This window comes from Tubulanus polymorphus, chromosome 11, assembly GCF_964204645.1.
Source record: "Tubulanus polymorphus chromosome 11, tnTubPoly1.2, whole genome shotgun sequence".
Lineage (NCBI taxonomy): Eukaryota > Metazoa > Nemertea > Palaeonemertea > Tubulaniformes > Tubulanidae > Tubulanus > Tubulanus polymorphus.
The window spans coordinates 2,479,642-2,491,029 of record NC_134035.1 but is presented as its reverse complement, the minus strand read 5'-3'; the positions used below and the strand labels follow the sequence as shown (position 1 = coordinate 2,491,029).

General features: G+C 38.4%; 2 protein-coding genes across 3 annotated transcripts; both read left to right on the top strand.

The window, feature by feature from the left end:
- The first annotated feature begins 733 nt into the window (after positions 1 to 733).
- Positions 734 to 3,219, top strand: LOC141913252 (cornifelin-like). The gene is made up of 4 exons (XM_074804727.1): positions 734 to 856; positions 1,551 to 1,654; positions 1,841 to 1,980; positions 2,334 to 3,219. The coding sequence occupies exons 1-4, from the start codon at positions 834 to 836 to the stop codon at positions 2,427 to 2,429; spliced, it is 363 nt and encodes a 120-aa protein (XP_074660828.1). The 5' UTR covers positions 734 to 833; the 3' UTR covers positions 2,430 to 3,219.
- Positions 3,220 to 4,178: 959 nt separating this feature from the next.
- Positions 4,179 to 9,110, top strand: LOC141913251 (cornifelin-like). Of its 2 annotated transcripts, none has more exons than XM_074804725.1 (4): positions 4,179 to 4,333; positions 5,879 to 5,994; positions 7,136 to 7,275; positions 7,550 to 9,110. In XM_074804725.1, the coding sequence occupies exons 1-4, from the start codon at positions 4,311 to 4,313 to the stop codon at positions 7,643 to 7,645; spliced, it is 375 nt and encodes a 124-aa protein (XP_074660826.1). In that variant the 5' UTR covers positions 4,179 to 4,310; the 3' UTR covers positions 7,646 to 9,110. The 2 variants fall into 2 exon arrangements, with proteins under 2 accessions (XP_074660826.1, XP_074660827.1); XM_074804726.1 differs by lacking the exon at positions 4,179 to 4,333 and adding an exon at positions 4,897 to 5,048 and having other exon boundaries at positions 7,550 to 9,109.
- The last annotated feature ends 2,278 nt before the right edge of the window (positions 9,111 to 11,388 follow it).

Here is an 11,388-nt window from a genome sequence, read left to right as displayed (position 1 = left end):
ACAAATTAATCCATAGCCTATCTTGCTCTTAATTCCATCTCCGTTCTTAAAGAGGTTAATTCAACGACACCATATTGACGATTAGATATACAGCAAATAATGTACACCACGGACGGACGCCTGGGACGGACAAGTTGATATCGGTACACGCCATATAGAAACGACTGCAATGTTTTCTAATCGCAGAAAATAAACAACGCAGTCGTTTCTTTAAAGGTTCGAACTCGTAAGACAATTCATAAGCGCTTGCCTGGTGTTCAACGCCCCTCCGAAGGGATTCTGCGAACTAACCACAAATAAACGTGACGTACAATATTTCAGAATGACAAACGCGATGGATTGATTCCCATATCGAAATACTTCATTCAAAGCCTTCAATTTTTATTTAAAAAAACTGAAGAGATTTCTTTTTTAACAATAAAGGCTTCACTTCTTATGTAAATGTGTCATGTATTCAATCTCTATGGCGACCTGAAAACTATACTTTTTCAAGTATTTGTCAACCGCGCGTCCAGGAATAGCTCGATGTATATACCCCCAACACCCCCAGCCTGCTTTGGATTGAAAATGAATTATTTACGAACATGCGTGAAATGAACATGTGTATTTAGTTAATGCGACGATCGATTTACCAAGTGAATTACAAACCGAATATCGATAAATATCTAATACAAACAAATGCGTTTAAAAAACTACCTTTAGAACGCGCGTCGGGTCCCGTATGTACGCGACACTCGAGAGATATGGAAAATAACGCGACTATTCGTCACCTGATAAAGAAATTCCCCATAAGCAGGCGTATTCCTCGCGTATAACACCGGTTCAACATCGTCATGACTACTACAACTCATCAAAGGTGGGTTTTTCTTTTTAAAAGAAGAAATACGAAATTTCTCGGCGAATTTTGGTTTTTTTCTACATAATTAGCAGTTTTTATGCGGCAAAACACGAATATTCACCACCGCATTTTAGATAACGGGACAATGGTTCTTCAATTTCCGATTTCAAAATCATTTCTAAAAGATATTTCAAAATAGTTTTTCGCATCATCAATTTTTCGATTCGTTTGTCGGGCGAAGCATCCTCGATTTCATATACAAAATAACGGATACTGACTATACGAAACACGAAACGAACAAATAAGGATATGTTTCTTGAAGAATTTTTGCAAATACCGACGCACTCTCCAACTACTTCTAAATATGAAACAGAATTCTAGGAATTTCTAATAATTTACAGTTTCGGAACTGCAGGCTCTTACAACGTGCGATATCGCGACAATATGAAATATGTACTTATCACCAGAACTCTATTTAACTGCATTACTGTCTGTTTGCAAATTTACCTTGCTTAAAGTCGAAACATCTAACAACACAACAAGATAAAATAGTAAATTGACTGTAATGTATGCGGCATATGCATTGGTGGTGCTTCAGATCATTTTCGGATTTGGCGACGTGCGGGCTTATACACACTTATTCAAATTCCTACTGAGCCCTTTTAGCCGAGTTATCATTTCTTCGATTACTTCTCGCTGCTTTTCTATCTAGAACGGTCGTAGTGACGACGCAACCGATGAACGCGCACAAAGTGCACCAGGGAACCAATAACTGGTCGACTGGTTTACTGGGTTGCTGTGACGATTGTGGCGTATGTAAGTGTCCATCGTAATGTACAGATACTTCAGTTCAAAATACGAAAAACAAAACGTTTTTTTCAATCAAACGTATTAAAATAGATATTCAATTAAGAATCATGTATGCAAATTAGGAAAAATATTACTATACTTTACAAGTTTTAGTGATTTCTGGTACAATCATGATTAACTTTTATTTCACAGGCATTTGCGGTTATTTCTGTTTTCCGTGCACTTTATGTCGAATCAGTTCTGGTATGCACGAGAATGCATGTGCCCCGATATGCTGCCCGGGCGGTCTACTGGCGCTGAGGACAAAACTAAGAGTGGAACACGATATTCAGGTAAGTACTACGAGTTCGGGGCTGTTGCACATAGTGACGTAAAATTCATATCGGCCCATTTGGTTCAACAGCAAAACATGCCTTATACAACCAGTTTTGAGATCAATTTCTCAATCTCATAAAGATAAATGTTACGTTCTAGTTTAATCTACGTATATGAAATATATGATATGATGTATGATATGTAATCTTTTCCTGTGACTCTATTGTAAATTTTATTTACGAAATAAATATATGTATATATGGTCACGAAAATGCAACTGGGTAACTGGTATATTGTAAATAGTATTTACAAATAGATATTTTGTATCGTTGAAAGCGTTTTCGAAATCTAATGCATACTTTCCTTCCAGGGAAGTATCTGCGGTGATGCGTGCGCATTGCAATGCTGCACCCTTTGCGCCGTTTGTCAAATGGAAAGAGAACTGAAAAATGCCGGACGGATGTAAAAGATTTCGTGTTCGTCTTCGCCTCGACGCCGTTTAGATATACCCATATACTTAATATCAAGCAGCCATTGCTTACCTAGCGAATACAACGTCTTTACAATATAACGAGGACAATATTATTATGTCAAGGGCCATTTGGAATTTTTTCTCAGCGTTATAAACAAGTTGAATTTATCGTATTTCAAGGCACCAAAAAATTAGATAATTTTGACAATCGTTTTCGAACCTAAATGTTGTTCGTTAGCTCGTTCGGTTGAACTTGCTCGGAAGAAAACTTATGCTCGTCAAAACACATTGCAAATGACCCTTAACATCAGCCAACAGAAAAAATATATATTCATAATGTACTACGGCTGATTTTGAACACCATATCTAGATACAAATATACCATTATTTTTCGGTAGGTCATTCGATAAATTGAACATTTTAGATCGTAACGATATCTATGCCAGCGCTTAGTTATAAAAATGAATCATATCTTAATATTCCATTCTCAAAAAGGTTACTTCGTACGGACAATCAGTAAATTATTTAATAATGGCTGATCCTGAGGTTTCTATACATCGCCTTATTATGTAAATGCTATATCCGGCCAATAACTATCAAGAATAAGTTTCAAATCTAGAATGAATAAGTTAGTGTAAGTAAGTTTTGCTGTGATTTCCCTTATACCGGTACCACGGAGCTTAACCATTAATCATATGCTTATTTTTACATTTTTGTTAGGACAGTGATAATGAAAAAATATAAAAAGTAATAATCGTGATTTAACAGTTGTATTGTTTGAAATGAGACCCTTTGGAAAAGGCGTCAAGAATTCGCCGTTTGTTGTCTTCAGAACGGGCATCGCGAAGGAAAATATATCCCGATGATTTTGGACGACAAAGGTGTAATTTTGGCACGGGCCAAATTTAGCCCGGGCCAAAAATGCTCGCGGGATCGCGGCTTTAGTCGACTAGTGTTCGGAACAGATAACCGAACGCACTATAGTTCAGTCGTTAAATGTTTCACAGTTACGGCCATCTTGGAACTTAGTCCGAACTACAGCGACCGTGGTCGATCCTCTGGTGGACCATTTCCGGACCATAGTCCCGACTAAATGACATTCGGTCTCACTTGGTCCGCAAATAGTCGACTAACACAGAAAATCAGAGAGTTCGCACTCAATGCAATTTGGATTCACATAGAATTGTGGACTAATTTGACTGATGAAAAAATGTGGCACCGGCACCAAATTATTTTTTGTCATCGGTCGCATTATTTCTGTTATTAGGTTATCATCCTGATATAATTTCTGACCCGTTTTAGATTCGCCCCAAAATCTATTACCGTCGCGATTTAGGAATTGGTTTCCACGAAAGATTGCGATTAATTTCTGAACACTTTTCTGATAAAGGAAAACGATACCGACGAAAAACCAGAATTAAAGAGAATTCTGTAACTTAAATTGCTCATTTCGCGATTTCGCCAAAAAAGTTTATAATGAAGGCTTTCAGTGATCGTCTATTCTTAGTAGGTATATATATTTTTGCATGTCTACTTTGCCGCGATGGCCCGCTTTGAAAAATTGAAAATTTTGCCAGCGCATGAATTGTCAATAAAACGTGTGTTTGTCGAAGTCAAAGTGTTTGATTTACCATCGACAATAATTACACCTTAGGTAAATTAGGTCGCTCCGATCGGAATCAAATATACATTAGTTATGCATCCAAAAATGTATCTGGGACATGCCGTGTCCCAGATACAATTATCATTAATATAATAATGATATGACTGTCTAGATAAAGAACAGCGCCTCAATATTGTCAACTGGTCTAGATCGCCGTGAATAGCGGGCGTATTCCTCCTAGGACCGGCGATCAGTACAACTCACCACGCACCATGGCCGCGCAATATTCTGAAAGGTATGTGATAAAAAAACTTTTAAACTTTTAAAAACTTCTCATAATTGAAAGAGATTATACTCATTTGTAGCAGGGAGATTCATTTATATCGGAAAAATCTTTTCTACGATAATCTATTTCAAATTTGCATTTTCGCTCGATTTATATTCTAAGTTCTTTTTCCGTATATCACCTACACCAATTCTACGAAACGAGAAAAAAGATTCTGACATTAAGAATCGGGTGCAATATAATAAAGGTGCACATGGGCAGCGAAACTCCCTAAATAGTGGTGAATACTTTGCGGATATTTCCAAATACTCTGAAGCTTTCGCGGGAGGCTTCGCCAACGCCCTAATCGGTAGATATTTGCATAACCTAGGCTATACCTTCTAACAAACACTCACCCGAGTTCTTGAACGCTACAACGAGCGCCTATTTTCATCGAGATTTTTCTCGCGAAAGTAAATACACGTAATACAACATATTAAGCGTAGGTTGAAAACAATGTCAACATGAGAGGCTGATCTGGGCCACACATTCCGCAATCGTGTTTACGTGATTATTATTACGTCTGGCCAACGCCTCCTAATGCCTCTCTCTCTCTCTCTCTCATCGCGCGCGCGCGGTACACGCCATTGCAGAAAAAGCTTCGCAGCAAAAGCAAACTTAAAACACTCGTGTTTACAAAGACTATACGGATTTAAAAATCAACTATGCCTTACACGTCGAAAAGGTGAGTGATCGCGCCAATCAGAGTAACCGATCGATTTAACACAGGGCGTGTAGTTCGCTTGAAGTTCTCGCGCCAAAAACTAAAATTCATGCGAATAATCTTCCTAATATGCCAGCTTTTATATTAGATATATCTTTCTCATTCACCGTTTTGAAAATAGATATTGAATATGAATATGAATTTATCTTCACTTCAAAATAACAATTATATACAATACAAAGATTACATCAGATTACATTTATATACATTGAATGTAGGTTTTCAATGTGTTTTTTCTGTTTGGACTGAAGAAGCGTCATCTGAAACTCTATAATGTTTTATTGGTCCGGTTAGATCAATCTATCGTTACCTCGTCGCGCATCGTTGTGAATGAAGAAATTTCACGTTCACAATAAACCTATACGCTCGGACGGATTTAGGGAGTGGTCTCAGGGGTCACCACTGAGGCGGCCCTTTTCATCGAGACAGAGATCGCTAAAACTCATTCTTTCGGATGTTGCATATTTTCAGACGTTATTTCTTCGCGAATATCTAATAACGAGGGTGGGACCCCGATAGTAGCATATGAAAGGGCTGTTTTCATCTGAAAATTGCCATCCATATTTTTCTAGCTCCGCCTCTGCATTTTCTGACTTTTTTCAATGAGTTGTAGTTGGTAGTAAAACATCAGGTGCTGGTTCTATAGACTAGCAGTAATTTCAATCTGGCAATTAACTCAATCGAAACTGAATTATCCGCGGAGTGTCCCCCAGTCTATAAAATTGCCCCCCCCCCCCGATACATTTACCATTATTCTAAATATTCGAAAAGAATTATCACTTTTTATCTAGGACCACCACGACTACCGTAGTGACGTCACAACCGACCACTACGGTCCGCGTGGTGCAGCAAGGTTCCAGGGATTGGTCGAGCGGGTTACTGGCTTGTTGCGACGACGTGAAAGTGTGTAAGTATGAAACAAAAAACCTCAATAAGAGAATTTCGCAACGTTCATTGTGTAAAACGGAACCGCAATCGAATACCGAAATGCTTACCCAACGATCAGGCATGTTTCAAGTATGTATATACATCCGCATCCATAGTTGATGGAATTAAAAAAACTGGCCACCTCTTTCCTGTTGATGAAAAAATCCACATAACAAAGAAATACCTATGCGAATCGTTTCAACTTAATGCTTTTAAGGCCGTGCTCCGGTATAAAAGGGCCATCAATCTCAAACTAGCAACTGTTGGACTCTGACAATAGTTTTTGGCCATCCTTTTTGGCATTTTCAGAACAGCTTTGTCCCTACATCTTAATTGCTATATGCACTGGTTTCAGCGAGGTACTATATGCACCAACAACCACCACCGGTACCAATTGAAGAGTCTTTTTATACCCTGGATATCTGATAACCCTGCAAAACGTTCACCAAACAAAAAGGTTGCGTCTATTCTGCAACTTCGTATACGTGCTGCATATTATTGTAATATAGGCTATAGATAGATAATAGGCGGTGGTATAGATTCAGAAACACCGAGCTCTCATAGCGCGCCTTCATTACCGTCAATAATTACGTCGTTATGTGCCGTTACGAGAGAATAATCGTCCCGTCAAATCAAGTCGACGTTTATAAATGGTACCGCAATCACGACCGCGAGGACGCGACCTGACGTAGACATTAAACGACGGTCCTTGTCGTGATAAACGACCGCAAAAAAGGTCACCGACCGACTTACAGAACTAATTAATTGCATTCATAGTCGGTCTCGGAAACGTTCTTTTCTTGCTTTGTGGTCTGGATACTATATCACCTGTGGATGACTCGACACGGGTTACCCAGTGCCCTTAATTTCAAAGACACCGGCTAAACATAACCTTCCTTTGTGTACGAAAATCTCGACCATGAAACTTATCTGTATTTACGCAGTTCAAGTGTTTGATTTCGTTCTCAAATATTCGTTCCGAAAATTTTCAAATATCTCCCGTGTTCCCGAATGACATAGAAACACGATTTTTTTTCCAAGTGGAAAATGACGTTTTCATAATCCACTATTGACTTGATCTCGATTTCTAAATTGACATGAATAATACATTATTATCATAGGTTGTTGCGGCTTGTTTTGTCTACCGTGTACGCTATGCCGAATCAGTACTGCCCAAGGTGAACACTGCTGTGCTCCGGTGTGTTGCCCAGGCGCCCCTCTGGCAATGAGGACCAAAATGCGACTAGAAAATGGCATTCAGGTATTATTACTAAGCGTGATCCTTCCGATTAAAATAATTTTGAATTTGAAATTTGAATTCGAAAAATTGAATTGACCGGCAACCCCCGATATTGATGACGTGGTGCACATCTACTTACACTATCATACCAAAGAAACGCGTAGTAGTTATCATTGTATTTATCAAGTCATTATTGTAACGGCATCAAAAATCATCTTAACTAGCTAACTTATATATTTTGATTCGTGAAATGAATGTTGCGAATTTACTGTATGCGGCGTATTCATAATTTCAGGGAACGATCTGCAAAGATGGACTGCAATTTTACTGCTGTACACCGTGCGCCGTATGTCAAATGGAAAGGGAAATGAAGCACGTAGGACGAATGTAGAAAACGTTTCCGTATAATAATCTGCATTCGTTTCGGCGACGTTTTTATATTTGCTCACATTCTTTATCCAGTTACATTTGCTTATAACGCATGTACGAAAAAAAAAATACCGTATACCACTGAATTTAGATGTATAGATGTTTATAAGCTATTTCATACGGAATCTGAATCAGGGGGGGGGGGGTGAACACGCGTAATAAGGGGAAAATTCCGATTCGAAAGAATCAACGTTAAAACAACTCTTTAGAATTCAACTAATGACTTTAGAATTCAACTAATAACTATAGAAAGCTTCCTGTCATACGAAATTGTCATCAAAAATTAACTAAACCGACTCACCAGATCATGCCTAAGTTCGTACACGCATAACAGGCTTCTAATTGAGTTCAGAGATTTTTTTTCGGTAGTACAGAGCTATCACACTGTTGATAAAATAATGCTCTACCTCATATCTATTTGATGAAATGATTTTGAGCTGTGTCCCTTCGAACAAACCGACCACACCTGCCGGATACAGGGGCACACAGGTTGAAAGGCTATAAGCATTTCCATCTTTCTTATGATCCTTATGTATATTTTTTTTCGATTATTAATTTCGATAAGAAAGATGGAGCGTGCGTAGTATTGGAACCCGTCAGTTCAGTTTCTAATTTCCGATTGATAGCATCTTCAAGCAAACGATTTTTGTTGTACTCGTTGCTGGTGCCTGGTGTATTTAGATTACAATCTATTCTTCAATATTGTCCGAACATCTTTGAATTTGAAATCCAAAAAGAAATACGTAGGAAATTTGAAAATTTGTTCGTGAGAAAATTAGATACGGACGAGTAATAAAACTACCGATATTAGTTATAGTAAAAATTGGATATCGATTTCAAATCCTCCAACTCCTGCACATTGCATTTAGATGAAACCTAGAAATGCTCAATGAAAGATTGTCGATAGAAATGTAAAACAAAACGATTAAAAATGTTCAACGTCGAATGTGACTGTGATTAGTTATTCAAAATTACGTTCGACCAATGTTAATGTGTTTTTTCAAAAGCTCGCCGATTGTATTTCGACCACGTTCAAACCCGCCGTTGATTCAGTCATTGGCGTTCGCTACGAGTCGAAACTGGTCTCTAAGGCCGTCTCAAAGTATGTCTCAGTTACCAGCCTTTGAACTACTGGCCCCCGAAACTTTTTCATGGCAGTGTTCGCGGGAACTTCGTATTGTAAAAATGAATGGGCACCGACTCGGTCGTGTTGCCAGAGAGAGGCATCTCAAACAGCTGTGTTATTTATCAAGTATATACATCAAAAAAAGCATTATTTCCATATATTCATAAAACTGTATATGTTGAATACAGAATTATCTACTATGCTTATCTTATTTCTATATCTTTCCTTTTTTATCGTATTGCGATATATACAATAAAATGATATGAAAATAATGACAACGCGACACTATATTTAAACATATTTTTCTATTCCTTTTCTATTCTTTTTCAAAAATATCGGTGATTTACAACAGATTTCCGAGATGCGAAACAACGCAGGAATGTGAAGACCATCAGACGCGAAGTGAGATACTTTGTTTCTCCACTCTGCTGAGTTTAAAAGTTCACCCGGCCGCCTTTCTATCCTGTACATTACTTTTTTCAAAATCATGATCAAGCTAACCATAACAGACCAGGTGTTATTGAAAGTTTATTTTTTACAAAATGACCCGGCCGATTATGAGAATAAAGGTATCATTTTGAACCTTATTTCAACGGTTTTTCGGGCGTTAAAAACTACATCGCCATTTCTTATCTCGCCTTGAATATAAACACGTGACGTCACGCGTGCGTAAAGTCTTCATCTTACGAGTGCATTATCACCTGAAAAACGCCCAACGGTTTCCATAGAAACGCGTTGCATCGGCGCGGTACGTGACGGAACTGCATCTGCGATAGATTTATGATCGCTTGACGGCCGCGAGCGCCGTACACACTTTTCACGCTGGATATGCTCGAATCTAACCGCGATCTACCCCGAGCTGGATTACTACGCAGGCGATATAAGTAGGTACTATCGTCCCGGTATCGAGATGCCCATGATTTAGAGACCGCGTAACAATCACGGCATCCACTAGAGAGCTTTCGCGGAATCGGTTACGCGGATTTCCGCGGTGAAGTAGATCAAATCATCTCGAAACCGTTAAACGGTGTCACTTTGCCGTTTGTGACGACGTCTGCGCGTCGAGGCTACAGAAACGAGACGCGCGTCGCCGCACACAGGAAACTCGGGAAAAATATGAAAACTACGAATGTCTACAAAGGGAATAACATCGAGAATCGTCGCGTTGATGACAGATGGTTGAAAATCATTCGATCGTTTATGATTTAGGGAACGCGTTCGAACGGCGGGCTCCGATAAGAAACAGCTGGCAGCTCGTAGTTCGGCGTCAACAACCGAGGTAAATAGAAGAACATAACAACTATACGTTTCAAAACAGATCTCTAACCTTTCTTAACAACACATCTATCACACGTATCGTATTCATAAACACGGAAACTAGTGATTAGGAGCGCCGTGTAAGCTTACTGTATGAATGAAAACTAATTAAATGGTCGTACTGCGCTATTGAGAAGCGCCGAGGATTTTTACCGATTCCGTCCTCGATCGAGACTGTCGTCGTGGCGATGACCGATGGTCGAATAAATTTCAGAAATGAAACCGCGAAAAAGGGTGAAGTTTCGTATGGATTTTTTCGGTCGACAAAGACACACAAGTGACTGAAATTCATACTTTGCGTAGACCGGATTCACAACGATATTAGAGCAATGACGACCACAGTGAATCAGAGGCGTCGATTTCTGGAATCTGCTTTCTAAGTGATGTAAGTTTTTTAAGTTCAACTCAATAGGTAAGTTGTTGTAAATACCTAATAGGAATATAGGCCTGCCCATAATGATTATGCATAATATAGATTTCAATTATTAAACTAAAAGTACCGAATTAAAAGCTCTAATTACGAAATCTCGGCTATAAAACCAAACTCCGCGTAAATATCATGTTCACCTTCTTAACGAAATAAATTCCGTGTTACAGAATTTTCACCTTCTTTCAATTAAATCCTGACTCAACTAAAATTTAACTAATCGTATTAGAATATATATACATATATAATATCATATCCTTCCACTATTCCGCGTAAAGTATCGCCTAAAAGTGTTATTTCCTTTCCAAGAATATTAGTACGCAGACGTTATATTCGCATTCGATACACCTGCCGGTTTGGAAAACGATACGGCACTTTACTTTTACTGCGACATCTCCGGACTTCGATTCATATAGTGACAGATACCATTTGTACATGCACGCGAATATTCGACATTCAGGGCTGTCACCCTATGAAAAGTGCTATCAGTAACAAATTGAATGTTTTCAGTAACATTTCATTGACACATGAAGGAAAATATTAAAATTAACCAGTAATCAACAGTAAGACCCTGAGTAAGATCTTTCATATTTCTGTACAAATTAATCCGTAATCAACAGTAAGACCCTTAGTAACATCTTTCATATTTCTGTTCAAATTAATCAGTAATCAACAGTAAGACCCTCAGTAACATCTTTCATATTTCTGTACAAATTAATCAGTAATCAACAGTAAGACCCTAAGTAAGATCTTTCATTTTTCTGTTCAAATAAATCAGTTATCAACAGTAAGACCCTCAGTAACATCTTTCATATTTCTGTTCAAATTAATCAGT

Excerpts from the sequence above, each read along its gene's own strand:
- LOC141913252 (XM_074804727.1), top strand. The coding sequence starts at position 834 with ATGACTACTACAACTCATCAAAG. Across the intron at positions 857-1,550 it reads ACTACTACAACTCATCAAAG|AACGGTCGTAGTGACGACGC; the intron begins GTGGGTTTTTCT and ends TTTTCTATCTAG. Across the intron at positions 1,655-1,840 it reads CTGTGACGATTGTGGCGTAT|GCATTTGCGGTTATTTCTGT; the intron begins GTAAGTGTCCAT and ends TTTATTTCACAG.
- LOC141913251 (XM_074804725.1), top strand. The coding sequence starts at position 4,311 with ATGGCCGCGCAATATTCTGAAAG. Across the intron at positions 4,334-5,878 it reads GCCGCGCAATATTCTGAAAG|GACCACCACGACTACCGTAG; the intron begins GTATGTGATAAA and ends CTTTTTATCTAG. Across the intron at positions 7,276-7,549 it reads GACTAGAAAATGGCATTCAG|GGAACGATCTGCAAAGATGG; the intron begins GTATTATTACTA and ends TCATAATTTCAG.